Below are 17,986 nucleotides of genomic sequence, written 5' to 3' on the forward strand. Positions count from 1 at the left end.
TCATTAAAATACAAAATAAAGCATATATGAGACAAAGGCAAATTTCTATCTTTCTAAAGATTGTTGTCTCAGAATACCAGCTCAGCAAACTGATAGTAATCAACATTCTGTATAACTTTTAAATAGTTTAAGAGATAATGCTAGTTTTTAATAAATATAAGAGGAAAAGTGACTAATTTACATACCTTTTGAGATAACCTACACAGAATCTCTGCTATCATGCTAGGAAAAATAAGTTTCTATTCATTAATCAGCCTCAGCAAACTCTACATAAATGCAAATTCAGTATAGAGTAGTAGGCTGAATATATAGCAATCCCTAGGTGACAAAGGACTAAAATAAAAGAAGCTAAGTGACTTAAAGTGATTCAGCAAGTTACCAGTGGATCCCAATGTTCCTTCTTACAACTGTCACTACCCCCCTCAAGCCAATCATGATGAAAACTAATCAAGACTAAATAAATAATTACCAACAAAGGAGGCAGCAAACACTTAAGACCCCTAGACACAGATGTGAAACATCTCTAAAATTTTAATAACTCAAAGGCAAATTAAATGAACAACTGCTACCTGTGAGCATCTTCCCACACTTCAAAATTCAAGCCAACACATCTGGAATTTATGAAACTATTTTCTTTCTTTCTACAAATGTCACACTGGTAAATCTAAGAGTACTCTTCCACTGAAATACTTTGGTTACTTTCAGCACATCTTACCTGATCAAAAAGTTCAGTGCCATCTGATCCTGCTGCTCTCATTAGTTCATCTTCTCCGCCAGGATGATACTCCATATAAGGGCTGACATTATAAACAAAACCTATATCAAAGCGAGCAGAAATAATATCCTAAATGAACTTCTTAAAAATTGTAAAGCCTATAAGTTTCAGTAATATATTCCAATATATATTCCAAGTATATTCCATTATCATTGTTATTTCAAAGTATCAAGAGCTGTAAAGGGTCTAAGATTTCAAGCAAGCAAAAAACCTGCCACTTTCATGTGTCCTGAAGATAACATGAGACTCCCAGGTCAGAGACAAAGGAGAGGTTAGCAATCACATCAATAGCAGTAGTCAGAATATTAACATTTGTATCAGTTCACTGAACTATAATTCCCAAGAGAGCTATGTGAAGAGGGCCAGGTAATATCTGCTCACTCAATGTGCTGCATTACAGGAAAGGGACTCTAAGCTCAGGAAACTTGAATCTTTTATAAATATGCTTGCCCTTGTTCCTGAGGGAGACATTATCTTTATTATACAGAAGAATAAGCAAATCTGTCCTTTGTTCTAGAGGGAGACACTAACATTCAAGGTTTGCGATGCAAACATCCTTGAAAAGAGTGTCCAAAAATACAGTGCCTCTGTTCACAAGATGCGCAGAAATGCAAAAGAAAACTGCCTCCCAACACGAAATGATGAAATACTGTGTATATAATTTTTGAAAGTACACACACACGCACACACACACACACACACACACACACACAGAGAGAAAGAGAGAGTGATAAAGAGAGACAGACAGAGAGAGAAAGGAAGAAACAAAGAAGTGACTACTGCGCGGCCATAACATTTCCACTCCATGATCCTCTACGGCCCTGGTGGAAGAATCTGATGAAAATAGAATCAAGCTCTAATCCATGTTTCTGACCATCTGAGCAAAGGGTAAGCAATGGTGACCACTTAGACATGCTCTGTGGAAAGGAAGCCCAACTCTTCTCAAAGATTATTATTCAGATTTTAGTCTTTTTGTCTTCTCTAAATATTTATTTCATCTATTCAAGTATTCTTTAATCTTTTAATAAAGAGGATTAGGGAACAACAAATACAAAATATCTCAATACATAGCTCTCCCAAGGAAATAAGTTTCTTTTTCATTCTTGAAAACTAGATAAATACTAGACAAATCTCGCCCTAAAAACATTGCAAAAGTGCAATAAGAACAATTTCTATTTTTTTAAAATATCCAGGACTATTTCCTCTTTACATGATGACTTCCACGAATTTAAATAACTTCGGATAACTTAAAATGTTCACTCTATACAATAATCTTGGAAGAAAAGAAGAGGTTGGATTTCAGACCCAAGAAAAGTACTGCAGTTTTTTGACCAGATATATTTTAGAAAACAACCAACCAGTCCAGATTTCTTTATAAAATTTCCTAAAGTTAAGCACAAAGGAAGTAAATTCACAGAATTTCTGTCTCAGCAGCAAATAAGTCTAACAAAGTTAGTTAAATTCCCTCATTTTTCCTTCCCCATATGCCTGGAGTCCCATAAGATTTAGAAGGATATTTCCCATTGTTTAATGCTCCAAAATAACAGAGACCAAAAATGTGAGTGGTAATCATTAGGATCATAATTATTCCCAATAGGCTTTTTAAGACAGAGGATACCTCCCAAACAAGAGTTCCAAACTTTCTCTGCAATCAAGTTCTGACTGGAGTTCTACAGTTTCTCAAGAACAACAAATCTACAACCCACGATCATCTGTAATGGAAGTCTGTGAGTTTGAGGTAGCTTAAACAGCTATCCATGATGAGCACATAAAGCCTGAACATTTCATATGTTCTCTGCTAACCTGCTAGCCCTTTACATTGACCCTTATACGTCACAATCTTACCTTTCTTTCTGATAGAGGCTAGGATCACTCTGTGTACATGAAGAGTATTCCATTCTTTCCAAATGAAAAACAAAACAAAACAAAACAGGAAAGTCTATCCCTTACTACAAGGAATTAACACTGCTAAATCATGTCTCAGTCCAAGATGCATTAGATCAGAAAGCACTTGGCTGTGTTAGTAATTTGCTAATTATGAAACTTAAACCTAGCCCAAAAAAAGAACAGGTGCATTTCCTCTGATTCAAGGCTCTTCTTTCTTCTTTCTCTCCTTCTTATCTCCCATTTTTTCCTTTTCAAAAGCATTTTCTAACAACTAAAAACTTGGACCCCTGGATGTGGCAGAGAAATACAAATGTGAAAAATCAAACTTTATGCTTTTCCTTCATGCTTTACTTTACAGGTGTACCTCAGAGATACTGCAGGTTTGGTTCCAGACCACTGCAGTAGAGCAAATAAAGCAAGTCATACTAATGCTTTGGTTTCTTAGTGCATACGAAAGTTATGTTTAGGACAGGCATGGTGGCTCACGCCTGTAATCCCAGTACTTTGGGTGGCTGAGGCAGGAGGACTGCTTGAGGCTAGGAGTTCAAGACCAGCCTGGGTAACATAGTGAGATCCTGTCTCTACAAAAAAATAAAATAAAAATTAGCCAGGCATGGTGGAGTGTGCCTGTAGTCCCTGCTACTCAGGAGGCTGAAGTGGGTGGATTGCTTGAACACAGAAGTTTGAGGCTGCAGTGAGCCATGATCATGCCACTGCACTCCAGCCAGGGAAACAGTGAGGCCCTGTCTCTAAAATATATAACAATTATATTTACACTACACTGTAGTCTATTAAGTGTGCAATAACATTATATCTAAGACAATAATATACATACCTTTATTAAATATACTTTATTGATAAAAAATGCTTATAATCATCTGAGCCTTGAGTTAAACGTTTTGCTGGTAGAGAGTTTTGCCTTGATGTTGATGGTTGCTGACTAATCAGCAAGGTGGATGCCTAAGGTCAAGGTGGCAATTTCTTAAAATTAGTCAACAGTAAAGTTTGCCATATCAACTGACTCAACCTTTCATGAGATATTTCTCTGTGGCATGCAATGTTGTTTGATAGCATTTTACTCACAGTAGAACTGCTTCCAAAATTGGTGTCAGTCCTCTCAAACCTTGCTGCTGTTTTATCAACTAAGTGTATGTAATATTCTAAATCCTTTGTTGTCATTTCAACAATGTTCACAGTATCTTCCCCCAGGAGGAGATTCCATTTCAAGAAACCACTCTCTTTGCTCTTCCCTAAGAAGTTACTCTTCATCCATTCAAGTTTTATCATGCAGCAGTTTCAGTCACATCTTCAGGTTTTTCTTCTAAATCTAGTTCTCTAGCTGATGTCACATCTACAGTGACCTCCTCCACTGACGTCTTGAACCCTTCAAAGTCATCCATGAGGGGTGGAATCACCTTCTTCCAAACTCTTATTAATGATGATACTTTGACCTCCTCTCATAAATCACAAATCTTCTTAATGGCATCTAGAATGGTGAATATTTTCCAGAAGATTTTCAATCCACTTTTCCTAGATCCATCAGAGGAATCACTATCTATGGCAATCAGAGCCTTCCAACCTTGATTGATGGGATAGAGAGGATAGAGGGTGGATGCTGTGTTAGAAGGTACTACAGTCTGGATATTTGTCCCAGCCCAAATTTCATGCTGAACTGTAATCCTCAATGCTGGAGGTGGGGCCTGCTGGAAGGTGTTTGGATCATAGGGGCAGAACCCTCATGGCTTGGTGCTGTCTCCATGACAGTTCTCACAAATCCGGTCATTTAAAAGTGTGTGGCACCTTCACCCCTCCTCTTTCTTTTACTTCCTTCTGCTTTTGCTATGTGATGTGCCTGCTCCTGCTTTGCCTTCTGTCATGAGTTAAAGTTCTCTGAGACTTCCCAAGAAGCCAATGCCAGCACTATTTCCTGTACAGCTTGCAGAACCATGAGCCAATTAAACCTCTTTTCTTTATATATTACCTAGTCTCAGGTATTTACTTACAGTAATGCAAGAACAGCTTAATAGAGAAGGCATGATGAACATTGCTATCAGGCCTCTTGGGTGATCCAGCGGCAATGTCAATGAGCAGTAATAATTTGAAAAGAATCTTGTTTAATGAGCAGTAGGTCTTAACGTTGAACTTAATATATTCAGTAAACCATGCTATAAACACTGATGTGCTGTCATCCAAGCTTTGTTGTCCAATTTATAAAGCACAGGCAGGGTAGATTTAGTATAATTCCTAAGGGCCCTAGGATTCTTGGAATGGTAAACAGACATGACTTCAAGTCACCAGCTGCATTACGCCTTAACAAGAGAGTCGGGCTGTCCTTTGAAGCTAGGCATCCCCTCTCTAGTTGTGAAATTCCTATGTGGCATCTTCAGCCAATAGAAGACAATTTAATCTACATGAAAAATGTGTTGTTTTGTGTATTCACCTAAGTCACCGATCTTAGCAGACCTTCTGGATAACTTGCTGCAGCTTCTACATCAGCACTTGATGCTTCACTTTGCACTTTCATGTCATGAAGATGGCTTCTTTCCTTAAACCTCACCAACCAACCTTTGCTAGCTTTTAACTTTTCTTCTGCAGCTTCCTCATCTCTCTCAGCTTTCCTAGAATTGAAGACAGTTAGCATTTTGCTCTGGATCAGGTTTTGCCTTAAGAGAATGTTGTGGCTGGTTTAATCTGTCTAGACCATGAAAGCTCTTCCCGTATCACCAATAAGGCTGTTTTGCTTTCTTATCATTCACACGCTTACTGGGATAGAACTTTTAACTTCCTTCAAAAACTTTTCCTTTGCATTCACAGCTTAACCAACTGTGTGGCACTACTGGCATAACTTTTAGCCATTTTTAGCATGACTTCCTCACTAAGTTTAATCTTTCCTAGTTTTTTATTTGAAGTGAGAAATATGCAACACTTCCTTTACTTGAACACTCAGAGGCCAATGTAGGGATATTAATTGTCCTAATTTCAATATTGTTGGGTCTCAGGGAATACAGTGGCCCAAGGAGAGGGACAGACAGGAATTGTCAGTCGGGGAACTAGTGAGAACATACACATTTGTCCATTCAGTTTACCATCTCTTATGGGCTCAGTTTGTGGCACTCCAAAACTATTACAATAGCAGTATCAAGATCACTGATCACAGGTCACCATAACAGATACAATAATAATGAAAAAGTCTGCAAGAACTATCAAAGTGTGACACAGAAACATGAAGTGAGCACAAGCTCTTAGGAAAATCGTGCCAAAAACTTGTTAGACACAGGGTTGCCACAAATTTTCAACTAGTAAAAAATCCATTACTTGCAAGATACAATAAAGTGAAGCATAATAAAACAAGGTATGTTTGTACTCTATTTGTACCATATATGGCTTTTAGAAATTAAATCTCTCTTGTGCAACGTTCTAGCCTCCTATGAGTTCCACCTGGTTTTTAGAAACTAATTTTGTAACTGCCGATTTTTCCAGTGATTCAATTTTATTAACTTATTCCCACATCTCTAGTTGCTCGGGTCTGGCAGATCTGGGCATTCAATTACTTATTAAATATAAATAAATAATAATTATGGGCCAACAGACATAATCTCAAATTGATACTAGGTTATTAGTGAATTATGCAAAACCTAAATCCTAATAACATTAAGAGCAAAAATGGGCTGAAACAGATTCATGAAACACCAATTCTACACGGAGCAAAACTGGACTATAACCAAAGACTCCTCGTCACAATCCAACTGGTATTTTTAGATCATTTACATGGATGATCTTCAGCGGCAAAGGGGGATTTAGGGAGAATACCTATCTATCCATCCATCCATCCATCCACCCACCCACCCACCCACCCAACTACCCATCCCCTACTTTATGCTGATACTTTATTTTTGTCTGTGTTTTGTTTTTTAAACTCTAACCAGGAGCAGGCACAAAAAAAGGACTGACTGAGAACTGTTCAGAAGAGCCAATTATTAAAACTAAAATACACCACTTGTATTAGGAAGGGATAATTCAATGTTTAAATAGATAATTTTTAAATGCCCTAGCAATATGAGGGTTCCATTGTACAGCTAATTTATCATAGCAGACAGGCAGCACAATTTAAAGCACATATTCAGAACAATAACTACACTGAGTTTCACTCTTTTTAAAAAAAATTACACTTTAAGTTCTGGGATACATGTGTAGAACATGCCGATTGGTTAAACAGGCATATACATGTCATGGTGGTTTGCTGCATCTATCAACCCATCATCTACATTAGGTATTTCTACTAATGCTATCCCTCCCCTAGCCTCCAACCACCCAACAGGCCCCAGTGTGTGACGTTCCCCTCTGTGTATCCACGTGTTCTCATTGTTCAACTCCCACTTATGAGTGAGAATGTGTGATGGTTGGTTTTCTGTTCCTGTGTTAGTTTGCTGAGAATGATGGTATCCAGCTTCATCCATGTCCCTGCCAAGAACATGAACTCATCCTTTTTTATGGCTGCATAGTATTCCACGGTGTATATGTGCCACATTTTCATTACCCAGTCTTTATCTTTGATGGGCATTTGGGTTGGTTCCAAGTCTTTGCTATTGTGAATAGAGCTGCAATAAACATATGTGTGCATGTGTCTTTATAGTAGAATGATTTATAATCCTTTAGGTATATACCCAGTAAAGGGACTGCTGGATTAAATGGTATTTCTAGTTCTGATCCCTGAGGAATCACCACTCTGTATTCCACAATGGTTGAACTAATTTACACTCCCAGCAACAGTGTAAAAGCGTTCCTATTTTTCCACATCCTCTCCAGCATCTGTTGTCTCCTGACTTTTTTAATGATCATCATTCTAACTGGTGTGAGACGGTATCATACTGTGGTTTTGAGTACATTTCTCTAATAATCAGTGATGATGAGCTTTTTTTCATGTTTGTTGGCAACATAAATGTCTTCTTTTGAGAAATGTCTGTTCATATCCTTTGCCCACTTTTTGATAGGGTGGTTTTTCATTATAAATTTAAGTTCCTTGTAGATTCTGGATATTAACCCTTTGTCAGATGGATAGGTTGCAGAAATTTTCTTCCATTCTGTGGGTTGCCTGTTCACTCTGATAATAGTTTCTTTTGCTGTGCAGAGGCTCTTTGGTTTAATTAGATCCCATTTGTCTATTTTGGCTTTTGTTGCCAATGCTTTTGGTGTTTTAGTCATGAAGTCTTTGCCAATGCCTACGTCCTGAATGGTATTGCCTAGGTTTTCTTCTAGGGTTTTAATGATTTTAGGTCTTAAATTTAAGTCTTTAATCCACCTTGGGTTAATTTTTGTATAAGGTATAAGGAAGGGTTTCAGTTTCCGTTTTCTGCATATGGCTAGCCAGTTTCCCCAACACAATTTATTAAATAGGGAATCCTTTCCTCATTGCTTGTTTTTCTCAGTTTGTCAAAGATCAGATGGTTGTAGATGTGTGGTGTAATTTCTGAGGCCTCTGTTCCCTTCCACTGGTCTATATATCTGTTTTGGCACCAGTACCATGCTGTTTTGGTTACTTACACTGAGTTTCACCAGGCAATGTATGGGTAGTACCTGTTCTTAATATCTTTTCATACTAAATTAACTCTTTTGTGTTACATCTGCAAGTCTGAGCTCTTAAGCAAGTTCTTAGAATAAAAGTTACCCATTTAAAAATTACCAGTGAGTACTTCGTATTGTTAGAAATGTAAACTTCAAAATCACAGAATAATAGCCTTAAAGACTAGGAGAACTTTAAGGGCAATTTTTAGCCTCATCTCTCATCCACTACAGGCTTTATTTCTATAAAATCTTACAGATAGAGCATCATCCAGCATCTGTTTGAACAGATCCAGTACCTAGTAGCTCACTACTTCTTTTAAAAGCTTAGTTCAAGGATCAATATCACTTTTATACCTAAAAATTAATATTTCCTTTTTATGCAGAAAGAATTCTTTCTCTCTTGAAAACCACTGCCTACGGTATTTCGTTTGTGTTTTTTATATTTATTTGTTTTTAATTTAACCCCAATTGCCTCTGATAAAGACTGTGGACATCCTATAATAAAATATTTAAATTTAAGTTCATGAAAGTTTGTGTGTGAAAAATTAAAAAACCCAAAACAAAATGTGTAGAAGAAAAGAAAGTATATCAACTGTCTAAGCTCACTAACATTACTATGAGCATTTAATATAGTCCTGAACTTTCTAGCAGCGAAGGCCAAACAAGACACTAATAACAGTGGTCTCATTATCTAATTTTAAAAATTACTAAAAATAAAACAGAAAAAGAAGACTTTTTAGCTCGTTAATTCTTTAAAACGGAGTAACTCTCGATATTGTGAATTATGAGTCCTTATAAAGGGAATACTAACCACATAACAGATACTACAACTTAACAGTACACAGAAACATTCCTCATGTGGCATTACTCTCATCCTCCCTACCCCTGGGTAACCACTAGTCTACCTTCTGTCTCTATAGATTTGCATATTCTGGATATTTCATATAAATGGGATCATACAATACATGGTCGTTGTGACTGACTTCTTTCAAATAGGATAGTGTCTTCAGGGTTCATCCATAATGTTGCATGTATCATTATTTTTTGCTTTTATGGATGGATAACATTTCTTCTACGGATATACCACATTTTATTTATCTATTTATCAGTGGATGAGCATTTGGGCTGGTTCCACTTTGCTACTGTTTAAATATTTGTCCCTTCTAAAATTCATGTGGAAATTTAATCGCCAGTGTGGCAGTACTGAATGGTAGGGCCTTTAAGAAGTGACTGGGTTATGAGGTCAGATTCATGAATTAATGGATTAGTGGGTTCATGAAAGTGGGAGTGGTGGCTCTATGAAAAGAGGAAGAGAGGCCTGAGCTTGCATGCTCAGTCCCCTCACCATGGAATGCCCTACACTGCATCAGGACTCTGCATAGAGTCCCCATCAGCAAGAAGGCTCTCACAAGATGCAGCCTGTTTACCTTGGACTTCTCAGCCTCTATAGCTGTAAGAAGTAAACTCTTTGTCTTTATAAATTACCCAGTTCCAGGTATTGTTATAAGCAGTGGAAAAAAAAAATGAACTAAGGCAGTTTTTGGCCATTATGAATAATGATATTAACATTCATGTACAAGTTTTTGCCTTATGTTTTCATTCCTCTTGAGTATATTTGAGTATATATACCTAAAAGAAAATTTGGTGGGTCATAGAGCATTCTATATTTAACCTTCTGAGGCACTGCCAGACTGCTTTCCACTCTTACCAGCAATAGACAGAGGTTCCAATTTCAGAGAACTCTTTTTAAGTCACTATTCCAACTCTCCACAGAGAGGAAAAGCCATGTATAGGACCTGAATCATGTCACAAATAGCTCAGAAGACTGAATTCAGAACTGGATTACAGCATGCTCCAACTTAGTCTCACACCTAGCTCTATATAACAGGGTTTGGTTAAAGGCAGCGCAATGTAAGACTAAAGTGGTATATTATACATACTAATCTATCTTCCAGATGAAACTCCCACAAATTTTCAGGTTAGGTAACCATACATGTGAACTATAACAGCTCACCAATAAGGAGTGAATATCACCATGGTTCAGGCCACACATCCACTAACTAATAATTTTTCATTTCTTCTTTGTTTACTTCTGTAAGTCAGAGAGACTCAAAATATGGTCTAGGGACTCTTGAGGGAGCTTCAGACCCTTTTGGTGGCTCAAGGTCAAAAATTCTTCATAGTAATAACAAGATATCATCTGTCTTTTCCTATTCTCATTCTTTCACAAGTATAGAGTTTACAAAATACTACATGACATGTGATATTTGATAGAACATCAAAGGTGCCACGAGAATATAGCTGTCTTCTATTAAGCCACACATTAAAGATATTTGCCAGAATGTAAAACAACACCACTTTTCTCTTTATTTTGGGAAATAGATATTTTTCATAAACACAGGTACTATTTATGATAACATATAGTGGGTTCATTATTTGTAAAATTATTTAAAAATATTCTTTACATTTCCTAATTTTTGAAAGATAAATATCAATATGTCATAAACAAAAGCCCTTTGGAGTCCTCAACAATTTTTAAAAGAATAAAGATATTTTAAGACCAAAAAGTTTGAGAAGCACCGTTTTAAGTAAAAGTGGTACTTCTGTAATAAGATCAAAAAATAATTTTGGGTTTTGAAATTCAAACAAATATTTAACTCCAAAGCCCATATTATACTCATTCAACAAAAATTCATTTAATGCCTATCATGCATGTGCCAAATATTATGCCAATATACTACAGCATTCTTGCAACTATTCACCACTGTTCATTTCCTGTCTATAAAATAAATGAGGGGAAAAGATGTATTCACATGATAAAATTATGGTTTATTTCACTGTATTCAAATGCACGGGGTGATTGTTACATACCGTGACTACTTTGCCATCTTGTGTTCAGTAAAGAAACTGCACATTATTGTAATTACTTCCTGTCTACTGTTGAGGAAAGGTGTTAAAATATGCAACTGTGGTTGAGGATTTTAATCCTACAGCTCGATTCTATTAATGTTAGCTTCATGCCTTTTGAATCTTTGCTATCACAAGCATAAACAGTTTTCCTAATGAAAAGACCCTTTTTATCATTATAAAATGTCTTTATCTCTGGTAAGACTCTTTGTCTCATAATCCTTTTTATCAGATATTAGTTTAATCCAACCAACAATAAAACTTACTCGTTGGATAGTATACTTTTTTCCAAACATTTACTTTTAACCTATTTGTGTTTTTAAAGTATATCTCTTATAGACATCATGTAGTCAGGTCTTGATAATACATATATTTACACATGGGTGCACTACAGAGATAATCTCTATCTTATCTATGTGTTAGAGTGTTTGATTCATTTACACTAAATTATTAGTGTGGGAGATTTTACTAATCTCCCTCCCAACCCCAAGTTTTCTGTTTATGTCTCTACTTCTCTTTCCCCTCCTTCTTTTGAGTTAACCAAACTTTTTTAGAATTTCATTTTATTTTATCAGTTGGCTTTTTGGCCTTCCTCTTTAAATTATTTTTTAAGTGATTGTTCTAGGAATTGTGGTATATATCCTCAACTTTTACCTGCTGACTTAAGAGTTGAGATATATATATATATATATATTTTTTTTTTGAGATGGAGTCTTGCTCTGTCACCAGGCTGGAGTGCAGTGGCGCAATTTCAGCTCACTGCAACCTCCGCCTCCTGGGTTCAAGCAATTCTTCTGCATCAGCCTCCCGCGTAGCTGGGACTACAGGCGTGTGCCACCAAGAACCATTTACTGCTAATTCCTATTCTTTAACTCCACAATATAATGTTAAAACTTTTGCTTTAAATAGTCATGTATTTTTATAAAATGAATACGACAGAAAGTAATATTTTTTCTTAGTCACATATTTACCACCTCCTAAACATCTGAACTTACTTATTTATTTTTGAGATGGAGTCTTGCTCTGTCGCCCAGGCTGTAGTGCAGGATCTCAGCTCATGGCATTCTCCACCTCTCGGGTTCAAGTGATTCCCCTGCCTCAGCCTTCTGAGTGGCTGAGACTACAGGTGCGTGCCACCACACCCGGCTAAATCTTTTTGTATTTTAGGAAAGACTAAGTGCTGGGATTACAGGCATGAGCCACCACAACCAGCCAATATCTGAACTTCTATCTGGTATAACTATTTTTCAACCTGATGAACTTCTTTTAGCATCTCTTATGTTGCAGGTCTACTGGTAATAAAATTCCAGTTCTGATTTATCTGAAAAAGTCTTTATTTCATCTTCATCCTTAAGGAATTCTGTCTTTTTACAGATACAGAATTCAGGGTTGATGATGTTATTTTTTCTTCTGCAGTCGTTTTTACTATTTCCCAGTGTGTTTTCTCTGGCTGCTTTCAAGATTGTCTCCTTATTGTTAGCTTTTAGCTGTTTAAATATGATGTAGCTAGATATTATTTTCTTTCTATTGATTATGTTTAGCTTTGCCAAGCCTCTGAATGTACAATTTATGTCTCTCACCAAATTTGTAAAATATATGGCTACTATGTTTTCAAATATTTTTCTGCCCCATTCCTTCACTCCTCTCCTACAATTCCAATGACAACGTTTATTAAACATTTTTATTTTGTCTGATAGGCCCCTGAGTACCTGTTCATTTTATTTCTGATCATTTTCCTCTCTGTCCTTCAGATTAGACAATTTCTATTCATCTATCTGCAAGTTTATTAAGTCTTTTCTATATTACCTTCAATCTGCTACTAACCCCACTCAACAAATATGTTATTTCATATATTTTTCAATTCTAGAATTCTATTTTCTACTTTCCATTCCTCGAGAGTTCCTATTTTTTGTTCATTATATCCATGTTTTGGGGTTTTTTTTTTTTTTTTTTTTTTGAGACAGTCTCACTCTGTTGCCCAGGCTGAAGCGCAGTGGTACAGTCTTGGCTCACTGCAGCCTCTGCTTCTCGGGTTCAAGCGATTCTCCTGCCTCAGCTTCCTGAGTAGCTGGGACTACAGGAGTGTGACACCACACTCAGCTATTTTTTTGTATTTTCAGTAGAGATGGGGTTTCACTGTGTTAGCCAGGATGGTCTCAATCTCCTGACCTCATTATCCGCACACCTTGGCCTCCCAAAGTGCTGGGATTATAGGAGTAAGCTATCGTGCCTGGCCTATACCCATATATTCTTTTACTTACTTAGCACAGTTATAAATAGTGCTTTAAAATACTTGCAAACTAAGTTCAACATCTGGATCATCTCAGGGTCAGTCTCCAATCACTGCCTTTTCTCCTGAGTACATCTAGTAACTTTGGATTATATTCTGGCCTTATAAATAAGTTACAGAAACTTTGGATTCTTCAATATTTCTGCAAAGATTATTGACTGTTTTAGTAGGCAATTAACTTGACCAGACACAACTCCAAACTGTTTCCCCTTTGGTAGAAACAAGTTAAAATCCAAGATAAATGAATTTTGTAACACATTAAAGTAAATGTGGTCTTGGTATATTCAGGAATGGTAACTAGAGAGGCTTAAAAGGTGTTAGGACAACAGAGAACTTAGGACTTCTAAATTAAAAGTGTTCACTTGTCTCCCACAGTCCTGAAAACTTTCTAAAATGACTGTAAAGGATAAATAAGACATAAAATCACAGAGATACAGAAATCAGAAGAGATGATAGAAACTAAGTTCTGGAAGCCTGAAAACCAAATGGGTGAGTGACAACATACTTAGCAGAATGAAGAACGGTGAAAATAAAGCTTATATATAAGGTGGAGAGGAACATCTATAAAAACCAGTTTGTTCAAGAGAACCCCCAAAAGGTATAGGAATTAGAGATTCCAGGTAGTTCAGAAAGTCATAGTGTAGGAAGGTATCGAATTCAATATAAGAAGCCGTACAAGGCTGGGTGTGGTGGCTCAAGCCTGGTAATCCCAGCACTTTGGGAGATCAAGGAGTAGGGGACTGCTTGAGGACAAAAGTTCGAGACCAGCACGGGCAACAAAGCAAGATGTTGTCTCTATACAAAATTTAAAAATTAGCCAGCCATGATGGCATGCACCTGTAGTCCCAGCTGTGGTGAGAAGATCAGGAGGCTGAGGTGAGAAGATCACTTGAGCTCAGGAGTTTGAGGCTGCAGTGGGCTAGTATTGCATCACTGCACTCCAGCCTGGGCAACAGAGCAAGACCCTGGCTCTAAAGAAAAAAAAAAAAAAAAACAAGAAAGAAAAAGAAAAAAAGGCAATATAATCCTTAAATCCTCTCTGGTATATCCCACACAACCAAGCAACAACCCTCCTATCCAACCCTGTGAAAAGTGTAGGTGTGCTCTCTGAATAAACCAGAGAGACATTATACTCAGGGAAATAGACATATTTGAAGTGAGGAAGAGGAATGAACTAAAAACAAGAAGTAAAAATTTTACGTGTCAAAACATTATGATCCACCTCCTACCACCACCACCTATTCCTAAACAGCTCCCAGGACACTGATTTGTAGATGACTGTAGGATTCTTCTTAATAAGAGTGGACCAGCCCAATATTGATGCCAATACTGGACAAAAAAATATTTTTAAATAGCTACCTCCCTAATAAACAGAATGTGATAAAGGTCTCTAAGCACTTCAGAAGGTTAACTAGGCATAATTATCAAAGATCATCTTATGTGACATTATTAGTACTAGGAAAAATAGCCTTGACATTTAACTAAAAGGAAATTGACCAGTAAAAGCATAAAAATTAATCAGCAATCTAAACAATCACTTACGCTCTAAATGTTTTGAAAAAAAAGTTTATAAACTTCTCCTAGGGAGACTAGAAGTCATTAGCAATGGCCACATTTACAATAATTAAATCGGATTTACAACTTACATCAATATTATACAAGTAATCTCTTTTTTTAAAAAAATCAGTTTTCCTGCCTTCCTCCATCTCTTTTCAACTCCATGGGTTCATTTCCCTGACTGTCTATGCCTTAGGTTTAACAGTGACAGTTGGCAGCACTAAACTACCTTTGCTGTTAGTCACTTTGACAGAAAAAAAAAATTAAAGCCAAATGAGTCCTTCTGCTCTTGGCTATTTCCTATTCTCCAAAACAACTCAGTTGTAAACATTCATTAAGATAAAATAAACTGAAGGAGCAGATTGTATGTTCCCACACAAAAAAACCCCGATAAATATTTGAGGTGATCAATAGCTAATAACCCTGACTTGATCATTACACATGTATTCATGTACTAAAACGTCACATGGTAGCCCATAAATATGTACAATTGTTATGTATCAATGAAAAATAAAAATTAAAAAACTGGGAAAAACGTAGAAAGCCACAAGAAAACACTGCTCTCACCCTTAACAAAAAGGCAGACAATCTATTTTAAAAATCATAAAATTCTGAGCCTATCAGAGAGGTGAGGTCATAAGGCAACCAGATGATCTAAATTCCAAAGGGTGACAAGCCTCTCTGAGGAGATGAACCACATGAACCATTTCAGCTTCAGCAGAGCACAGAAAAATGAGATGTCACCATAAAACAAATTTTAACCAACTCTAAGAGCCAAGTGTGCACTAAAGCCAATTTAGAATCCCTGAGAACCTCAAACGCAGGGTATTCTGTCCCTCCTTGACAACTCTTTTTTCATCATCTTTCACATCTTGAGACACTCATGAGAAATATTACGAGCAAAACAGACCTGAAAAAGGCCCACTGGCAGCACAGTTGTGTAATACCTGCAGCAAGATTGGAGGGTAGTGCAAGAGTACAAAGAAAAGTTCATCCACACTTAAAGCCTATAGGAGTACAAGGTGAATGAGTTACTGCTAGGGTGAAGTGGGAATTTCACCTACACCACAGATCCAATCTTGAGACAAACGCCATCTACTGATGGGAAGGGGAAGTAATGCCTCCCACGCCAGTCCTGTACTGAAAGGAGGCAGACTAACTGCTGTTGGAAAGAGTAGAAAACACACATTCTCCTTTATCCTGCACTGACACTAGGCAAATGCTAGCTAAATACGGGGGCAAGAACAGAAAATATACTCATACCCAGATTCGGGGTGAATACAAAACAGTGATCCTCTAGCACTGGAAAAGAGACAGGGAAACTGTTCACATCCTAGAACCTTTGCCCTGCCTTTCCCGCCTGATTCAAGGCAAAGTCCAGCTGCCACAAAGGAAAGAAGCGTGAAACCTGCCTGCATTCTATATGCTGCATTGAGTAGGTTGCAGGGGTTATCTCCCTTTGGGGAAGAATAGAAGCAATGAGAAAGCTCATTCCCTGGGGCTCAGATGCATAAAACCTGTCTAAGACTGATGCGAAACAGGAAAACTGCAAAACCTTTTCTGCCCCCACTACAAGTCTTGTTACCCAAGTAACAAGTAACAGCATCTGCCTTTTGGAGAGGGGCAAGAGCCATGGAGAAAGATCCTACAAAGATATATAGGATAAGGTGTCAGCTAAGAGTAGAACAAGAACAATGGGGAAAAAACCTCTAGAATTGCAGGCCCTGAATTAAAAGCAAGGTAGCAGTGGCCTACCACTGGAGGAATTTGAAGTCTGTGGTGCACTGATGGTAAAAATAGCAAAATATAGTCCAAATCTAGCTCAACTACTCACTAGATTGACTCAACCTAACTACCTGTCAGAAAAAACAAATGTACTACATGTCTGAGTATAAATATCACAGTTTCTACTATTACTCTATATGTAATGTGTGACATTCAATCAAAAATTATAAGATGCATCTTTTTAAAAAGGTAAAACAACTCATTGACAGAAGAGAAAATGGCAACACAACCAGGCATGTGTTGGATATCGGAACTATTAGACAGGCATGTCAAAACACCTGTGACTGATCTTTTTTTAAATCTAGTGGAAAATGTGGATGATATCTAACAGATGAGAAATTTCCAGCAGAGAGATGGGAACCATAAAACAAAGTCTAAAGGAAATTCCAAATTGAAAGAGATGATATTAGAATGAAGAATTTCTTTAACAGGCTTATCGGCAGACTGGAAACAGAGGAAAGACTCTGCAACCTTAAAAAAAGATCAATAAAAATTATTTAAACAGAAACAAACGAGGAGTGAGAAAACAGAATGGTGCATCCCAGAGCCCTAGGACAATACAGGCTAACATATTTGTAATTGGAATCCCAGAGGAAGAAGCAAAAGAAATATCTGAAGAGATAATGGCTGAAAATTTTCCAAAATTAATTTGTTGGAGAATCCCAAGCAGGAGAAATACAGGGAAAACCATATCATAGTCAAACTGCTAAAAACCTAAAAGAAAGTCTTAAAGGCAGCCAGAGAAAAATGAAATCTTACTGCTATGATTTAGACATTTGTCCCCTTCAAACTTCATGTTGAAATTTGATCCCCAGTGTTGGAGGTGAGGCTTAATGGGAGGTATTTGGTTCATGGGGGTAGATCTCTCTTGAACACATTAATGCCCTCCCTTACGGGTGAGTGAGTTCTCACTCTATAAGTTCCTGTGAAAGCTGACTGTTAAAAGGAGCCTGGCACATTGTCCACCCCCCATGCCTGCCCCTCCCCCTCTCTCACCATGTAATCTTTGCACACACTGGCTCCCTTTCACCTTCCACTTGAGACCCTACCAGATGCAGATGCCCAATTTTAAACTTTCAAGCCATTCAGAATCATGAGCCAAATAAACCTTTTTTCTTTATAAATTACCCAGCTTCAGGTATTCCTTTATAGTAACATAAAATGAAATAACACGTTATGGAAAAAAAAGAACGATGGCAGAGTTCTCATCTGTGCAAACTAGA

General features: G+C 37.2%; 1 protein-coding gene across 6 annotated transcripts in view; it reads right to left on the reverse strand.

Annotated features, from left to right (window-relative positions):
* Positions 1-17,986, reverse strand: part of LOC116549643 (cytochrome b5 reductase 4) — a 113,850-nt gene that overhangs the window by 78,686 nt on the left and 17,178 nt on the right. For all 6 annotated transcript variants that reach the window (XM_032275364.1, XM_032275361.1, XM_032275358.1 and 3 more), the window contains exon 3: positions 716-816. In XM_032275364.1, coding sequence (XP_032131255.1) covers positions 716-816 — 101 coding nt within the window. The remainder of the gene's footprint in view (positions 1-715; positions 817-17,986) is intronic.

The sequence above is a fragment of the Sapajus apella genome, unplaced genomic scaffold, assembly GCF_009761245.1.
Source record: "Sapajus apella isolate SASKATOON/1434 unplaced genomic scaffold, GSC_monkey_1.0 scaffold6, whole genome shotgun sequence".
NCBI classification, from domain to species: Eukaryota; Metazoa; Chordata; class Mammalia; order Primates; family Cebidae; genus Sapajus; species Sapajus apella.